Source organism: Pan troglodytes, chromosome 1 (assembly GCF_028858775.2).
Source record: "Pan troglodytes isolate AG18354 chromosome 1, NHGRI_mPanTro3-v2.0_pri, whole genome shotgun sequence".
Lineage (NCBI taxonomy): Eukaryota > Metazoa > Chordata > Mammalia > Primates > Hominidae > Pan > Pan troglodytes.
Window position 1 is genome coordinate 12,747,131 of NC_072398.2, and position 18,619 is coordinate 12,765,749.

The following is an 18,619-nucleotide window of genomic DNA, read 5'->3' on the forward strand; positions in this document are numbered from 1 at the left end:
GATTTCTTTAAAGTGCTTTTTTCCCAATACGAGAAGTTGAGTTTTTTGTTTTGTTTTAGTTTTGTTTTTGTTGAGATGGGGGCTCACTGTTGCCCAAGCTGTAGTGCAGTGGTGCAATTATAGCTATAGCTCACTGCAGCCTCGAACTCCCAGGCTCAAACGATCCTCCAGCCTAAGCCTCCCACGTAGCTGGGACTACAGGTGTGCACCACTACACTCAGCTAATTAACTTTTTTTTTTTTTTTTGGAGAGATAGGAGTCTCACTATGTTGCTCAGGCTGGTCTGAAACTCCTAGTCTCAAGTGGTCCTCCTGCCTCGGCCTCTTGAAACACTGGCAAAGAACTTGAATTTAACAGCGACTTTTCTCAGGTGGCTTTCCAAATGCTCCCATGGTCATAGTCCTCTCCCTCCCCTCTATCCTCTTATGCACAAAAGATTAAAAAATGTTTTGGAGAGTTGTTACCATTGTATTCTTGCCATGACTGGGAGGGGAGGGCAGGTTGGTTTTTAGTTTACTGTAACAGAAGATTCCCAAGAGAGTCTCTGTCAAGGCTTGGGGAGCGGGGGTGGGGAGTGTATTTATTGAACAAGCAGGATGAGAACACAGAGCAAACCACACAGGTGGGAGGATGAGGAGTTTCCCGTGAGAACAGGGACAGCTCTTCACATGGCATCATTATCGATCCGTGAGGTAGGAAATCATATCAAATACAACATATTGGCTTCCTAGTTTTAGGACAGACCTTTCTACTTTTGAATTATTTAGTGATTTCCTAGTACTTGTTTGTTTCCTCTTCACGTGTTCAAACTGAACTACTTCTACATTTAATTAACACGTTGTTCTAAAAGGCACCCCCAAACAGCATCTATATTTAAGTTCAAGTTCCTCAGACTTCTTAAGGGTAGCATTAGTCTACCTTACTTTGGCTGAGTGCGGTAGCTCACGCCTGTAATCCCAACACTTTAGGAGGCCGAGGTGGATGGATCGCTTGAGGTCAGGAGTTCGAGACCAGCCTGGCCAACATGGTGAAACCCCATTTCTACTAAAAATACAAAAATTAGCTGGGTGTGGTGGTGGGCGCCTGTAGTCCCAGCTACTCAGGAGGCTGAAGTGAGAGAATTGCTTGAGCCTGGGAGGCAAAGGTTGCAGTGAGTCGAGATCATGCCACTGCACTCTAGCCTGGGTGACAGAGCAAGACTCAGAAAAAAAGAAAAGAGGCCGGGCGCGGTGGCTCACGCCTGTAATCCCAGCACTTTGGGAGGCCGAGGCAGGTGGATCATGAAGTCAGGAGATCGAGACCATCCTGGCTAACACGGTGAAACCCCGTCTTTACTAAAAATACAAAAAATTAGCTGGGCGTGGTGGTGGGCGCCTATAGTCCCAGCTATTCGGGAGGCTGAGGCAGGAGAATGGCGTGAACTTGGGAGGCAGAGCTTGCAGTGAGCCGAGATCGCACAACTGCACTCCAGCCTGGGCGACAGAGCGAGAATCCGTCTCAAAAAAAAAAAAGAAAAAAAGAAAGAGAAAAAAAAAAGTCTACCTTACTTCTCTTTAACTTCTAAATACACTATAACATTTTTTTGAATAATCAAAGAAAAGAGCAGGGACACGAGAGAAAATGAAGATGATAAAATCTTGTTAGATTCGTGTATTTAAGTGTAATTTTCTTCCATTACAAATAGTGGCTCAAAAATCAAAATTCCTGCCCCTCTCCCCTCTCCCCTCTCCCCTCCCCCCTCTCCCCTCTCCCCTCTCCCCTCTTTCCACGGTCTCCCTCTGATGCCGAGCCGAAGCTGGACGGTACTGCTGCCATCTCAGCTCACTGCAACCTCCCTGCCCGATTCTCCTGCCTCAGCCTGCCGAGTGCCTGCGATTGCAGGCGCGCGCCGCCACGCCTGACTGGTTTTCGTATTTTTTTGGTGGAGACGGGGTTTCGCTGTGTTGGCCGGGCTGGTCTCCAGCTCCTAACCGTGAGTGATCCGCCAGCCTCGGCCTCCCGAGGTGCCGGGATTGCAGACGGAGTCTCGTTCACTCAATGCTCAATGGCGCCCAGGCTGGAGTGCAGTGGCGTGATCTCGGCTCGCTACAACCACCTCCCAGCCGCCTGCCTTGGCCCCCCTAAGTGCCGAGATTGCAGCCTCTGCCTGGCAGCCACCCCGTCTGGGAAGTGAGGAGCGTCTCCGCCTGACCGCCCATCGTCTGGGATGTGAGGAGCCCCTCTGCCTGGCTGCCCAGTCTGGAAAGTGAGGAGCGTCTCTGCCCGGCCGCCATCCCATCTAGGAAGTGAGGAGCGCCTCTTCCCGGCCGCCATCACATCTGGGAAGTGAGGAGCGTCTCTGCCCGGCCGCCCATCGTCTGAGATGTGGGGAGCACCTCTGCCCTGCCGCCCCGTCAGGGATGTGAGGAGCGTCTCTGCCCGGCCGCCCTGTCTGAGAAGTGAGGAGACCCTCTGCCTGGCAACCGCCCCATCTGAGAAGTGAGGAGCCCCTCCGCCCGACAGCCACCCCATCTGAGAAGTGAGGAGCGTCCTCCCTCCTCGTCCGGGAGGGAGGTGGGGGGGTCAGCCCCCCGCCCGGCCAGCCACCCCATCCGGGAGGGAGGTGGGGGGGTCAGCCCCCCGTCCGGCCAGCCGCCCCGTCCGGGAGGGAGGTGGGGGGATCAGCCCCCGGCCCGGCCAGCCGCCCCGTCCGGGAGGGAGGTGGGGGGGTCAGCCCCCCGCCCGGCCAGCCACCCCATCCGGGAGGGAGGTGGGGGGGTTAGCCCCCCGCCTGGCCAGCCGCCCCGTCCAGGAGGTGAGGGGCGCCTCTACCCGGCCGCCCCTACTGGGAAGTGAGGAGCCCCTCTGCCCGGCCAGCCGCCCTGTCCGGGAGGGAGGTGGGGGGGTCAGCCCCCCGCCCGGCCAGCCGCCCCGTCCGGGAGGGAGGTGGGGGGGTCAGCCCCCCGCCCGGCCAGCCGCCCCGTCCGGGAGGGAGGTGGGGGGGTCAGCCCCCCACCCGGCCAGCCGCCCTGTCCGGGAGGTGAGGGGTGCCTCTGCCCTGCCGCCCCTACCGGGAAGTGAGGAGCCCCTCTGCCCGGCCAGCCGCCCCGTCCGGGAGGGAGGTGGGGGGGTCAGCCCCCGGCCCGGCCAGCCGCCCCGTCCGGGAGGTGAGGGGCGCTTCTGCCCGGCCGCCCCTACCGGGAAGTGAGGAGCCCCTCTGCCCGGCCAGCCGCCCCGTCCGGGAGGGAGGTGGGGGGGTCAGCCCCCCGCCGGGCCAGCCGCCCCGTCGGGGAAGTGAGGGGCGCCTCTGCCCGGCCGCCCCTACTGGGAAGTGAGGAGCCCCTCTGCCCTGCCAGCCGCCCTGTCCGGGAGGGAGGTGGGGGGTCAGCCCCCCGCCCGGCCAGCCGCCCCGTCCGGGAGGGAGGTGGGGGGGGTCAGCCCCCAGCCCGGCCAGCCGCCCCGTCCGGGAGGTGAGGGGCGCTTCTGCCCAGCCGCCCCTACTGGGAAGTGAGGAGCTCCTCTGCCCGGCCACCACCCCATCTGGGAGGTGTACTCAACAGCTCATTGAGAATGGGCCATGAAGACAATGGCGGTTTTGTGGAATAGAAAGGGGGGAAAGGTGGGGAAAAGATTGAGAAATCGGATGGTTGCCGTGTCTGTGTAGAAAGAGGTAGACATGGGAGACTTTTCATTTTGTTCTGTACTAAGAAAAATTCTTCTGCCTTGGGATCCTGTTGATCTGTGACCTTACCCCCAACCCTGTGCTCTTTGAAACATGTGCTGTATCCACTCAGGGTTGAATGGATTAAGGGCGGTACAAGATGTGCTTTGTTAAACAGATGCTTGAAGGCAGCATGTTCGTTAAGAGTCATCACCACTCCCTAATCTCAAGTACCCAGGGACACAAACACTGCGGAAGGCCGCAGGGTCCTCTGCCTAGGAAAACCAGAGAACTTTGTTCACTTGTTTATCTGCTGACCTTCCCTCCACTATTGTCCTGTGACCCTGCCAAATCCCCCTCTGCGAGAAACACCCAAGAATGATCAATAAAAAAGAAAAAAAATAAAAATAAAATAGAAAAAAAAAAAAAAAATCAAAATTCCTTTTCCAAACACATTTTTCTCTCGAAAATGTGAACAGTCACATTTTCTTCAGAACAATCAAGCAGCAGCTTCTGCGAGATACTGGGAATCACGGGATGGAAAATAAACCTCAATCTCACCAGTTCTTAGTACCCGCAGACTCACAGAACAGCCATCAGAAAAGAGCCCCAAACCAAATGAACCCCCAAAAACTGTAAAATCAGGGGGGTGGCTGCTTGAGGTGGAAGTTCTGCATTTATGCCCAATGAGAAAACAGATATAATTTATATCAACACATTTCACCTCAAAAACAGATGCTGACAAATGAAATTACACTAGATTTCCACAGCTGATTATTAAAACCACATTATTCAAAACCAATCTATTCTGGCCACTGTTAAAGGTTTATACTCTCTGTGAATGAAGTAGGAATATGTTAGCAGTATGTAAGAGATTTTGTGAAACCGTTAACGCTAATTACAAATGATGCTTCTAGTAAATAAAGCTGGCCTCCTTAAAACTCACTTAAACGTTGGTGTCCTAGTCTTTCCTTTACAGAATTAAATTACAATTGCTTTTAAGTCTATAAATCAGTCTCTTCGTTAATTCACGTGGATTTTTCTTTCCCTGAAAACAACTTATTTATTTATTGATTTATTTTTGAGACAGGGTCTCATTCTGTTACCCAGGCTGGGGTGTAGCCCAGGAAGTTCATGCCTCACTGCAGCCTCAACCTCCCAGGCTCAGGTGATCCTCCCACCCCAGCTTCCCTGGTAGCTGGGATTACAGGCACATGTCACCACGCCCAGCTAATTTTTTATATATTTTTGTAGAGACGGGGTTTCGCCATGTTGCCCAGGCTGGTCTTGAACTCCTGGAGTCAAGTGTGAGCCATGGCACCCAGCCATAAACAACTTTAATGAGAAAATTACCACAATGTCTAATGATAGTATCGGTCCCACTAGTGACATCAAAGAAAAATGCTAGCAGACATCAAGTTGTTATATTGTTGAGCGCAAATGTAGGAGTAAGTTTTTAAACTTCTAGACATGGTTCATTTACATATAAAATGATGTATTCATTTGGAGATAGGAAATTATGCACTTAATAATAATGTTCACTCCAATCTGTTCCTTGATCTAAGAAAAAAATACTATTCAGCATGAATAAGGACAAAGAGAAGACCTAGGGTATGGTTTTCGCATTCACGTTACTTATAAATTCATTAAGATTTTTGTAGAACTCAAATTCTAGGAGAAATCTGATAATACAATTACTGTAGTATCAGGTTGCTAAGCAACAATCTTTTTCTTTCAAAACAGGAAATCACACTTAAGAGTGACAAAAAAAGATATTGAGCCTGATGGCACCACGACATTCAATGCTAGGGCCATTACAGCTCCGTCTTTTTCTAAGACAGTTTCACTTTGCCATTCTGACTGAAGGCTTGATTTTAAGCTTGATTTTTCATACTTCTTTGGCTGGATTTCCCTGCACCCCTGTCTGGTGTTCACAAGTGCCAGGCACCATTCTCGATTTATTTCATTGAATTCTCACCAGCACCCTGGGAGGTGGACGGTAACCTTGTCCTCCCCGCTGTGCTGAGGAGGAAACAGAGACCCTGAGACCTGAAGCCACTTGCTGAGGCCACTCACAGCCTTTTTGGACAGAAAAGAAAGGACACTCTAATGGTGTCATTTCAGGGAGCAGGGAGAAGGGTCTGGGATAGTAGGGGGAGAAGAGGAGGGGAGCTTTGGCCAAACTCTGGACAGGTTGGCCCTGGGGATCTCTCTACGATTATCCACTACCATGAGAACTGCTGGGGAGACTCACGTTAGTGCGTGCTGGGCAGGCCTACCCCTCCATGGTGACCAGGATGCCAGGTGCCCCTGCCATCTCTGAAACTAGTCAGATCTGACTGTCCCCCACTCCACCCCATCCCACCCCTCATCTCTGGATTGTCAGCAGACTACAAGGTAGAGGCCCCACTGTGACAACCTGCAACTTGGCCTCCATAAAGGAACACAGGGCCCAGGTGCAGTGGGTGGCTCATGCCTGTAATCCCAGCTCTTTGGGAGGGCAAGGCAGGTGGATCATCTGAGGTCAGGAGTTCAAGACCAGCCTGACCAACATGGTGAAACCCCGTCTCTACTAAAAATACAAAATTAGCCGGGTGCGGTGGCAGGCACCTGTAATCCCAGCTACTTGGAAGGCTGAGGGAGGAGAATCGCTTGAACCCGGGAGGCAGAGGTTGCAGTGAGCCAAGATTGAGCCATTGCACTCCAGCTTGGGCAACAAGAGTGAAACTCTGTCTCAAAAAATAATAATTAAAAAAAAGGAACATAGCCCTGCTGACCACCCAGCAGGAGAGGTTATGGAAGGCTAGGGTCTAGCCACCCCTATGGTCTGCACCATGCCTAAAGCATAAGTGTATGGGTTATCAAAGATAGCTTTTTTAGTTTGCTTTTGGGCCTAACAAGCATCCCTCACCCCTTTGTCTAGCCACAGAACAGTGGTTTGGGCAAAATCCACTCCATGACCCTCCTCCCCGACCCGATCTCAAGGCTCAGACCTGGCCAATGCCCTCCATCCTCCTGATGACAATAGCTGATTTAAGGATGGCCACATGACCTGAACTGCCACAATCACAATCATCTCTAAAATTGTGCTATCCGTGCTGGTGGAAAGGCTCCCTCTTCCTCCACCACCTTGAGAACGCCATCTAAAGCAGGAGGTGCTAGTAATCATCTTTCCCTCCACGGGGGGAAATCCTGCCCAAGAATGGAGCCAACATGGAAGAAGACAGAGCCATGAGATGGACTCAGCCTGACAGCCTCACTTAGATGCTTGGATGCAGCAGGGCCCAAAGACCCCAAAGTCAGCAAGTTCCCACTTTTTTTTTTTTTTTTGAGATGGAGTTTGTTGCCCAGGCTGGAGTGCAGTGGTGCGATCTTGGCTCACTGCAACCTCTGCCTCCCAGGTTCAAGCGATTCTCCTGCCTCAGCCTCCTTAGTAGCTGGGATTACAGGTGCCTGCCACCACGCCCACACCACACCTCAGGCTATCCACCTGCCTCGGCCTCCCAAAGTGCAGGGATTACAGGTGCGAGCCACCGCGCCTGGCCAGTTCCCGCTTTTTAAACAAATTAGTGTTAGATTTCTCTCCCTTTGCAACCCAAAGTCCCAGCTGTCTTCATTTTATGCCTGTTAAAAACACCACAGGAATTTAACGCATAATTTGTTATGGAATAATTTACAGTTTTTAATAAGAAAATTCATTTCTTTTGCAAGGTTAAAAGATACTATTTAAAAAAAAGAAAAAAATTAATTTCTGAGACAATTATGTCACAAGTCACGAGCTAATCTATGGGCATGTTTCTGCTTTACAATTTTAAATAATGAAAAATTAGGTCGACTAGTGCTTTGTTCACAATATTAAAATAATCACACGTTCAAGTAGTTATTTTAACTGTACATACCTTTAGGGAGTTCCGTATCTTGAATGGGATATTTGTCTGACTGTAGAAACCAATAAAAGAGGAGAGTTATTTTTAAATGCCATGTAAGATCAAAGTGAAAAGAAAGCTTTGTCTTGGGAAAGTTATGACTTCAATTAAAAACTTGAAAATGTTTAACCTCAAACTTATCAACTGGCCTTATCCATTGATTGTGTTTATTCTCAGTCGACAGGAATGAAATCAAGGTTGACAAGAGGTTAATGCTGGAACATGAAACAGAATAAGCCTTCCAAATTTCCACAGCTTGGACCACGAAACTACACTTCCTCTCTTTTCTGCAGTGCTAGCCTCCTGCAGTTTACAATTGAGGAGCATTTGTTGTCATGAATTATGAGGACAGATGCATTTCTTCTCACCGTTTCTGCAATAGTCACTGGGGTCAATAAGCATGTGTTCTGGGCAGTACTCACTATTGCAGAGCTCTGGCCTGGGTCGACTGAGACAGGATGATTCAAAAGATCCCTTCCCTACTGACTGCACAAAGATCTAAAAATCAGTAATTATGCAGAATTCAGCACAGTTCCTCAATGCATCAGTTGAGAGTAATACTGTTACAGGAATTCAAAATAGCAAATGTTCTCACAATCACATATATTTCTTTTCATTTATTCATACTTACATGCCGATATCTAAAGTTCCAGAAACTTATTTCAGACTAAACAATGTAGCCATTTCTGAAAACGTCCATGAGAGGAATGAAAAGGAGCCTAATTTCCCAACCCTGTCCCCTAACCCCTGCTCGGCTCCCAACTCCACTCAGCCCTGTCCTTCAGCCTGAACAAAATTACACCTCAACAATTTCCTGTAGCTCTCCACCCATGTCTTCCTCTGAGAGAGGAGAGAAAGAAAGAAATGGAGAATCGAGGGTTTTGTTTTAAATGCCTTTCCTGGGAGTTTCTTTGGAGCTGGGCAGTAAAGTTTTAAAACTTCTAGAAGCCTCCAACCTCTCCCAACAAAAATAAATTAGTAAATAAAAATTAATCACACAGAATAGTCCTACAGTTCTACCCCAGATCAAATTAGTTCTCATCATTCTACTCCCAAGACCATGGAACACAAACCTGTACTAGAACATTTATCACTCTGTTTCAAAAAGAGGCTGGGTGCGGTGGCTCACGCCTGTAATCCCAGCACTTTGGGAGGCTGAGGCAGGCAGATCACCTGAGATCAGAAGTTCGAGACCAGCCTGGCCAACATGGTGAAACCCCATCTCTACTAAAAATACAAAAATTAGCTGGGCATGGTGGCCCGTGCCTGTAATCCCAGCTGCTCAGGAGGCTGAGTTACGAGAATTGCCCCGGGAGGCGGAGGTTGCAGTGAGCTGAGATCGTGCCATCGCACTCCAGCCTGAGCAACAGAGCAAGAGTTGGTCTCAAAATAAATAAATAAATAAAAATAAACAGTACTTGTCTATTTCCTCAGATAGACTGAGTTTTCCCAGAGATGGAATTACAATCTGTGCATTCCCAGATTGTAACATAGTTTTAAGTAAACATCCACTGAAAGTCTGCATGGAAGAACACAGAAGCCAGAGCAAGTGCAGGGCTCCTAGAAAGACGATGCTGGAGCTAGCCCTAGAGAATGGCTGAGAATTGGATGAACTCAGAAGAAGCAGCAAAGTAGTTGCAGGTGGCAGGCATGGCAGGAGCAGGGATCAGGTGGCTGGAAGAGCGGAGGGTATAGAACTGAAACAGAGAGTCTGTTGGAGGTGGACAGAGGAAGGCGGGATTAGATGAGAAATGATGGACCCAGTTTCTAAGTAAGACCAAGAAAGATAAGCAAAGGGATTTAGGTGGGATGCCCTTCTAGGTTCTCGGGAAACTTGCTACCTGCCTTGCACTGACTTTGCCTGAGGGAAGATGGTCAACACAGTCTTGCAAGAAGTCAGACAAGCAGGCAATGACAATTCTCTGAGATGGCAAATAGGGATTGGGCTACGGAGAAGGGAGCACCTGAAGGTCCCAAGGCAAGTAAGGCTTCGTAGATCAGGGGAACACTTGAATTGAGATGGGAAGAAGCACAGGAGTTCATTAGGTAAAGATGCAGGGAGATTTTCCTTGCCAGAGGGAACAGCATTATTGCTACCCTGGGAGGGTGAGAGGCATGGCGTATTAAGAAGCACCACATAGCTACACAGGGCTGGGTCAGCAGGTGAGCAGTGGATGCTGAGGTAAGGCCATGGAGGACCTCATCTCCCATGTCAAGGGGTATATACTAAATCCTGTACCCAGCGGGAATACTGTGGGTTGAATTCTGTCTCCCAAACCAGATGTGTTGAAGTCCTAACCCCCAGTCCCTCAGAATATGACTTTATTTGGAAATAGGGTAGTTGTAGAGGTAATTAGTTAAGTTATGAGGAGGGTAGGCCCTTGACCCAATATGATTGGTATCTTTAAAAGAAGAGACGAGGGCCAGGCACGGTGGCTCACGCCTGTAATCCCAGCACTTTGGGAGGCCAAGGCAGGCGGATCACCTGAGATCAGGAGTGCGAGACCAGCCTGACTAACATGGTGAAACCCCGTCTCTACTAAAAATACAAAAAAAATTAGCCAGGCCTGTTGGTGGGCACCTGTAATCCCAGCTACTTGGGAGGCTGAGGCAGGAGAATCACTTGAACCTGGGAGGCAGAGGTTGCAGTGAGCCGAGATCACGCCATTGCACATTGCACTCCAGCCTGGGCGACAAGAGTGAAACCCCATCTCAAAAAAAAAAAGAAGAAGAAGAAGAGGAAGAAAAGGAAGAAGAAGAAGAAAGAAGAAGGAGAAGGAGAAGGAGAGACAAGACACAAACACCCTGGGAGAAGATGGTCATGTGCTAACGAGTGAGAGAACGGAGTGATGCCTCTATAAGCTGAGGAGCTTCCACGATGGCTGGCAACCACTACAAGCTAGAAGAGACAAGGAAAGATTCTTCCCTACGGGTCTCAGAGGGAGAATGGCCCTGAGGGCACCTTGATTTCAAGCTTCCAGCCTCCAGAACCAGGAGCAAATACATTTCTATTGTGAAAGCTGCCCAGTCTGTGGTATTTTGTTGCGACAGCCCTAAGAAACTAGTAAGAGGGACACTTTGGAAAGATCACTTTGCCCCCAGCATGGAGAAGTAATTAGAGGTAGCCGAGCCCCAAGGTGAGCATAAGGACATGGCTCCAAGGGAGGGAAAGAAAACCTGGTATCAGGAAGTAAGCAGGATACCAGGGAGAACTGGAGAGTCACAGGTGGGGGCAGTGGGAAGGGAAAGAAGGCAAACTGAATAACACTTTATAGAAACCAAAGGCTTTAGTAACAAGCTACTCCAGAGACGTATAAGCCATGGCCACAGGGTTGTTCTTCGTTCCATTTTGATCAGAGTGAAGAGACTGAGAATTTTTCATAGGAATTTCCAGTGGGTATCAAAGCTTGACCCCCTACGCTGTCTACAATTTACCAAGCCAGGGGTAATTAAAGGACAGGAAAACAAACACCTCAGGTCCGCAAGACACCTAAGATTTAAAGACATTCAGTTGAATTATATGAAGTGTATTTTGTGTCGCTGTAACTAAATTAGTTAACCAAAACTTTTCATGAGTTGGTAGATCCCATCCTCTGAGGATCTGGAACAGAAGGAATGTGTCCTACACAATATGCCCATCACACATACCGCCTGACAGAGAGCACCGCTTTGGCCCTCAGCAAGAAGCAGTGCTGGGCAGGAGCACAGGGCTCCGGTCTAGGTGGCGGCACACTTCCATTAACTGTCCTTTCTGCATCTGTAGGATGGGGGTACGTGCCCCACCACCTCAAGGGATGGTTGGGAGGATCTTGGGAGGTTGAAAAATAATGATGGCAGCCATAAAAAAGAACAAAATTCTCTCCTTTGCAGCAACATGGATGCAGCTGGAAGCCATCATCCCAAGTGAAATAACTCAGAAACAGAAAATCAAATACTGCATGTTCTCACTTATAAGTGGGAGCTAAAGAATGGGTACACACGGACATAAAGATGGAAATAACAGACACTAGGGACTCCAAAAGGGGGGAGGTTGGGAGGAGGGCTCAGGGTTGAAAAATTACCTATTAGGTACAGCATTCACTATGTGGGTGATGGATTTATGAGAAGCCCAAACCTAACCATTATGCTATGCATCCACGTAACAAAGCTGCGTATGTACCCATGGAATCTGAAATTAAAATGATAATAATAATAAAACCATAAAATGAATTTTAAAAAACCAATATATGTGAAATCTTTGGATACCCTTAAAGCAATAGCCTCAGAATGGTTACGGGAGGGTGGGGAGAGGATGAGGCTCAGAAGGCAGCTGCTAGAATTAAACGCTGTAACTGAGGTAAATCCAATAGCATGTGTCCATCTGGCATCCAGGCTGCTCCATTACCAGACCAGTAGTATTAAAAACAGGCAAGTAGGCCAGGCACGGTGGCTCACATCTGTAATCCCAGCACTTTGGGAGGCCGAGGGTGGCAGATCACCTGAGGTTAGGAGTTCAAGACCAGCCTGGCCAACATGGTGAAACCCCCACTCTACCAAAAAAAAAAAAAAAAAATTAGCCAGGCATGGTGGCGCATGCCTGTGGTCCCAGCTACTTGGGAGGCTGAGGCAGGAGAATCGCTTGAACCTGGGAGGCAGAGATTGCAGTGAGCTGAGATCGCGCCACTGCACTCCAGCCTGGGTGAGAGTGCAAGACTCCGTCTAAAAAAAAATAAAAATAAAAAATGAAATTAAAAAAAACAGGGAAGTGGACAAAGCCCTCACATAATGTACTATCACCTCCAACACGAGCAAAAGAAGAAAAGAATCTAACGCCATTTTTAGCCTGGAGAAACCCAAAGTTTATTATTATCACATAGAATACCAAGATAAAGCAGTTTTTCTTAGAAAAATCTTACTTTGGGGTTTCTGATGCACATGTAAATACTGAGTAATAAAAACGTAAAGAAATAACAAAGAAAAAAAGCAAAACAATAATTATCACCATTAGTGTAAAATTTGTCACCTACCATGTTAAAGGATAAAGTGCTAGGGTCTGTGTCTTCCACTGGTTCCTTTGCCATATGATCTGTAAAAAGAACAAAAACAAACAAATAGAGCGGGTTTGCTTTCATTTAAAACCACAAATGAGTCCTTTGATAACAGTCTCTATACAGAGGCAAGTAATTTTACTTAGGCTGAAGAAAACCTTACTTCTTTTTTTTTTTTTTTTTTAAGAAATAGGATTGGCTGGGTGAGGTAGCTCATGCTGTAATCCCAGCACTTTGGAAGGCCAAGGCGGGTGGATCATTGAGGTCAGGAGTTCGAGACCAGCCTGGTCAACATGGTAAAACCCTGTCTCTACTAAAAAATAAAATAAAATAAAAATAAAAATTAGGTGGGCGCCTGTAATCCCAGCTACCCAGGAGGCTGAGGCAGGAGAATCGCTTGAGCCCAGGAGTCGGAGGTTGCAGTGAGCCAACACAGTGCCACTGCACTCCAGCCTGGGAGACAGAGTGAGACTCCATCTCAAAAAAAGAAAGAAAGAAAGAAAAAAGAAATAGGGTTTGCTCTGTAGCCCAGGCTGGAGTACACTCAGTGGCACAATCATAGCTCACTACAACCTTGAGCTTCCGGCCTCAAGCGATCCTCCCACCTCAGCCTCCCAAAGCACTGGGATTACAGGCATGAGACACCGCGCCCGGCCTGAAAGTCTTACTTCCAATTATTAGTTGAGACAAAATAAAGAGGAACAGATTCAGATTGCATCAAGAAAGAGATTAATAAAAAGAAACTATAGGCCAGACGCAGTGGCTCACGCCTGTAATCCCAGCACTTTGGGAGGCCAAGCCGGGCGGATCACCTGAGGTCAGGAGTTCAAGATCAGCCTGGTCCAACATAGGGAAACCCCATCTCTACTAAAAATACAAAAATTAGCCTCGCATAGTGGTGCACACCTGTAGTCCCAGCTACTCGGGAGGCTGAGGCAGAAGAATCGCTTGAACCTGGGAGGTGGAGGTTGCAGTGAGCTGAGATCACACCACTGCCCTCCAGCCTGGGTGACAGAGCAAAACTCCATCTCAAAAAAATAAATAAATTGATTAAAAATATAAAAAGTAACTACATAAAAAACCCCACCATATTTTGGAACAGGTTACCTATAAATATCTTCAAATACCCAGAGTTACAAACAACCACAGACTATGCAGGCATCACATTAATGACTCTCTTGCCTACTGAATTTGACACTACCTTCGGCAGGAATGACTCCATTCTGAATCTACTTCTTTCCTGATTTCCTATTTTGCTGCAACTCATTTTTCTTAATCTTCTGAATGTTGTTTATATGGACTAATAAAAAAAAACATAGTTTTTTATCAAAAATAATCTTGATTTCTCAATATTTTGTTTCTGATACTTTATCACTTGATGCATTGAAGGAATTTAAAGGGGAAATACGGAAAAAGGCACAGACTTCAGTCAGGACCTAATTAGTAGAAATTAGAAAAGTTTCCCATCTCCCAAATGCTTTATAAGACATCTGCCAGAGAGCTGTCTCAGTAAATAATCAAATCTTTTTGCGTGGGATCCTCCAGATTTGTGCAGTGCACGACCTGCGGTACCCTAAGTGGCAGTCGTGGGTCCGCCAAGAGTCAGCATTCACTTTTGATCCAAATCCTCATTAAGTACATATTGCAGACTAGGAATTAGGTCCTGGGAATGCCTTTGGGGATCCAAATAAGCACAGCAGGACAATTTGTCACGATAATAATTTGTGTGTGTTCTTCCTAGGTGTTTCCCAGCTGAGAATGTGTCTGAACTTTCCACAATTTCTTTGCCCTGCAGGTGTTGATAATGCCCAAAGAAGTTTCGAGAAGGCAACATCTCTTTGTTTTATGACAGCCTCCAGTCACTGAAGAGAAATGGGGACGAATGGAGAGAGCCTTTGCCATTGCCTCCCATGGAGCAGGATACAGACATCTGCAGAGCATGAAGGTGGCAAGACTGCATCAGAGACAGCACAGAGCAGCCTAACCCGCGGGGACCGTGGCCCAGCCCCAGCAAAGAGACCTGTGCCCTGTGTCCAGCACAGAAACAGAGGGCTGCTGGGTCTCAAGGGACTTCTCAGGCCAGGACCATAAGACAGCAATGCCTCCCTGATGCACTACAAATTTGAGGTCCTTTCCTAGTTTTTCCCAGCACCACATGAACCCCTCAGATTCCTGTGTGGCCCTAAGGGACAGAGCCCCAGTTCTGACTGAAGTGGAATTTCCTGCCAGTCCAGTGCAATACACACTCAGATTTGGATTTAAATGGATAGAAAGAAAATGAAAAACAAATTGTGTTGCTAACGCCTCCCTGAGATGGCAGAACTCTTACTGCCCAAGCAACAAGTAATGATACAGAGACCTTAGTGCTAAGGCAGTGGCAGTGCAGGACAACCAGGGGACACCCAGACCCAGCACTCGCAGCCTGGGGAGCTCCCGGAGAGAGGAGGGGTGGGAGAAGAGCCTGCAGAGGGCCTGAGGGCTGAGTCTGGAAGGATGCGTTGACACGGTAGCGAGGGAAAAGCATTCTAGGCAGAGGGAATAGCACAGCCATAGAGAAGAGAGAGAACATGACACATTAATGTACAGTCACAGGACAGACCATGTATATGATGGTGGTCCCATAAAGATTAGACCACCATCTTCTCACCATACCTTTTCCATGTTGAGATATGTTTAGACACACAAATAGCACTGTGTTACAGCCGCCTGCTGTATTCAGGGTGGTCCCATGCTGTGCAGGTGTGTAGCCCTGGAGCAATGGGCTGTACCAAACAGCCCAGGAGTGTTGTAGGTTACACCATCTAGGTTTGTGTAAGTGAACTCTGTGACGCTCACCAACTACGAAACCATGTAGTGATGCATGTCTCACAGTGTATCCCTGTTGTTAAGTGACATATGACGATGCTTCAGATGAGTCCTTACAGCCGGACACACGTGCATTCGGTTTTCCAGTTTTTCCTTCCCATCCTTCTCACACGCTGGTTCCTAGCTGGGGAGGGGGTGGTAGAAGCCACCACAAAATAGCCCGAAGTCCCTTCTCCCTCCTCCTATCACAGCCTAGTCTCACATATTTCATCTTCACTACAGGGTACCTGGAGGATACGGCTTAAAAATGCCATCCTGCCAGGAGTGTGGCTTGTTAATAGCATCAACACAGTGAAATTTCAGGTAAATGGGTTTGGAGTGTGGAGCCAGGGGTGGGGTGAGGCTGGGGGCTTTTAAATGCTCTGACACCATTCTCTGCAAACAATGCCCGCTGTGTCCAGGACAAGTTAATCCTGTTTCCTACAGGAAAATTAGAATGAGCAGAAAAAAAAAGGAAAGAAAGAAAGAAAGAAAGAAAGAAAGGAAGAAAGAAAGGAAGGAAGGAAGGAGAGGAAAATGCAGTAGATCACTGGGAAAGGCAGAGCCACAAAAAAAGCATCATTAAGGACACACACAGGACAGTTAAAAGCAAGGAAGGACCGGTCCTCAGTGGCACATCACTAAGAGCTAGCAGTCTGGCCTTAAACAAGTCTAGAGCTGTGGCCTTGGACAAGCCTAGAGGTGTGACCTTGGAGAAGTCATGTAAGCTTTCTAAGCCTCGGGCTCTTCCTCTGCACCATGAGGAGTCCCAGGTCTCCGGATCTCACACTCAGCTTACTACCATTATTCTGGATTTGGGAACCACCTGGGTGGGTGAATTTCAATCAACACGCCTCAGACTCTGACCGAGTTCTGTGAGATCCCAGGGCTTGTGTTGGAGGGTTATGAGGCCAAAAAGATAGAGACAGAAGACATCACAGGCTTATAGGCACAAAGTCTCTTGCTTCGGTCTGACATCTCAGAATAAATGGAACTTAAGATGAGAAAGACACAGAGAATTTAGGTTTTTTTGTTTTCTGAAGCAAATCAATGAAGTGAGAGGGGAACTGGGAAAGGCACTACTTTTAGAACAGGTATTAGAGGCATTTTCAGGTCTTTTTTAAAAAATTAATTACTTAATTTTTTTTTGAGATGGAGTCTCACTCTGTCGCCCAGGCTGGAGTGCAGTGGCGTGATCTCGGCTCACTCCAATCTCCGCCTCCTGAGTTCAAGCGATTCTCCTGCCTCAGCCTCCTGAGTAGCTGGGATTACAGGTGCCCACCACTATGCCCGATTTGTTTTTGCATTTTTAGTAGAGATGGGGTTTCCCCATGTTGGACCAGGATGGTCTCAAACTCCTGACTTCAGATGATCCACCCACCTCAGCCTCCCAAAGTGCTGGGATTACAGGTGTGAGCCACCGCGCCAGACATTTTTTTTGAGACGGCGTCTCACAGTGTCACCCAGGCTGGAGTGCTGCGATGTGATCACCGCTTACTGCAGCCTCAACCTCCCAAGCACAAGCGATCCTCCCACCTCAGCCTCCCAAGTAGCTGGGACCACAGGCATGCGTCACCATGCCCAGCTAATGTATGGGGGATTTTGTTTCTGTTTTTTGTAGAGACGGGGTCTCGCTATATTGCCCAGGCTAGTCAGGTCTTTTATGATTTTTCTGATTGCGGTTCTGACTTTATCAGCCTTTGCCTTATATCAAGCTGTGGATTAAGTTCTTACATACATGTTACTGCCAAATACACTCATTGACCCAGGCCCACGGTGGCGCCCATGCACTGTATCTGATACTGCACCTTCTCCCTGGCCTTTATTTTAGATCCTGGCAGACTCCTTTTGTTCTCACAGGTCCAGATGTGAGTGTGTACCAGGGAAGTTATTTGGAGGAGACCAGATCCTGGTTATTTGAGACTGATTCAGAAGTGGAAAGTTGCCCTAAGGTCTTTCTTAGGGCCTTGGAGTTGCATGTTTACAATACTATTAAGTGTAAAATCAAATCGTTTATCTAGAAGCTTTAAAATGTTTGTTTTTCCCAGCCCCCGCCTAACAGCAGGCTGAGCCTTCAGGCAAGGCTCTGATATCTGATAGGACACGCAGAGGAGCAGAGGAGAAGCGGGGCCACGTGAGCCCAGCGGAGACAAGGCCAGTGGTTTCGCCAGGGCCGGTGCGGGATCTGTCCTCTGCTCATGGCTGCCATCTTATGCCAGGCTGTGCTTTTCTGCCAAAGCTGCCTGGGTTCCCCCAGGTCGGTGACTCTGCACAAGGCTCAGATCACCTCAAATTAGCTGGTAACTGACTGATGGGGATATCTCTGCCGGCAGTGAGAATGAGGTGTAACTCCCTCAAGCATATTCTGGAAAGTTCCTCAAAAGGCATGAGAGAAACCTGGTGAACTGATGCATCAGGGCTGGCGAGGGCACCTGGCCTGGCTCACAGAGGCTGCGGGTGAGAGCAGGCAGGGCGGGCTGCACCCTCATTTTCTTTCTGTGGGTCCTAAATCCCTAACTTAAATCTCAGGAGGTGAACAGAGCACCTCTGCATCCCCTTCCTGCTTTAAAAGTCCATGAGTGGTGAGTAGTAGTATCCATATGGGTCAAAGGGCACCTCCAAGCTGAAAGTTCACAATTAAACTTTCAAAGCTCTAGGCTGGGCGCAGTGGCTCACACCTGTAATCCCAGCATTTTGGGAGGCCGAGGCAGGCGGATCACGAGGTCAGGAGATCGAGACCATCCTGGCTAACATGGTGAAACCCCGTCTCTACTAAAAATACAAAAAATTAGCCGAGCATGGTGGCGGGCGCCTGTAGTCCCAGCTACTCAGGAGGCTGAGGCAGGAGAATGGTGTGAGCCCGGAAGGCGGAGGTTGCAGTGAGTCGAGATCGCGCCACTGCACTCCAGCCTGGGTGACAGAGCGAGACTCCTTCTCAAAAAAAGAAAAAAGAAAAGAAAAAAGCTTTCAAAGCTCTCACTTTGAAAAGTTCGAAAAGGTGGCTCACGCCCGTAATCCCAGAACTTTGGGAGGCCAAGGCGGGTGGATCACTTGAAGTCAGAAGTTCGAGACCAGCCTGGCCAACATGGTGAAACCCCATCTCTACTAAAAATACAAAAATTAGCCAGGCGTGGTGGCACATGCTTGTAATCCCAGCTACTGGGGACACTGAGGCAGGAGAA

General features: G+C 48.4%; 1 protein-coding gene across 5 annotated transcripts in view; it reads right to left on the reverse strand.

Annotated features, from left to right (window-relative positions):
• Window positions 1–18,619, reverse strand: part of EDARADD (EDAR associated death domain) — a 137,560-nt gene that overhangs the window by 66,400 nt on the left and 52,541 nt on the right. For all 5 annotated transcript variants that reach the window (XM_063790385.1, XM_063790380.1, XM_054660605.2 and 2 more), the window contains 2 exons: window positions 12,573–12,631; window positions 7,540–7,579 (listed from right to left, as the gene is read on the reverse strand). In XM_063790385.1, the coding sequence (XP_063646455.1) occupies window positions 7,540–7,579; window positions 12,573–12,626 (94 nt within the window). In that variant the 5' untranslated portion in view covers window positions 12,627–12,631. The remainder of the gene's footprint in view (window positions 1–7,539; window positions 7,580–12,572; window positions 12,632–18,619) is intronic.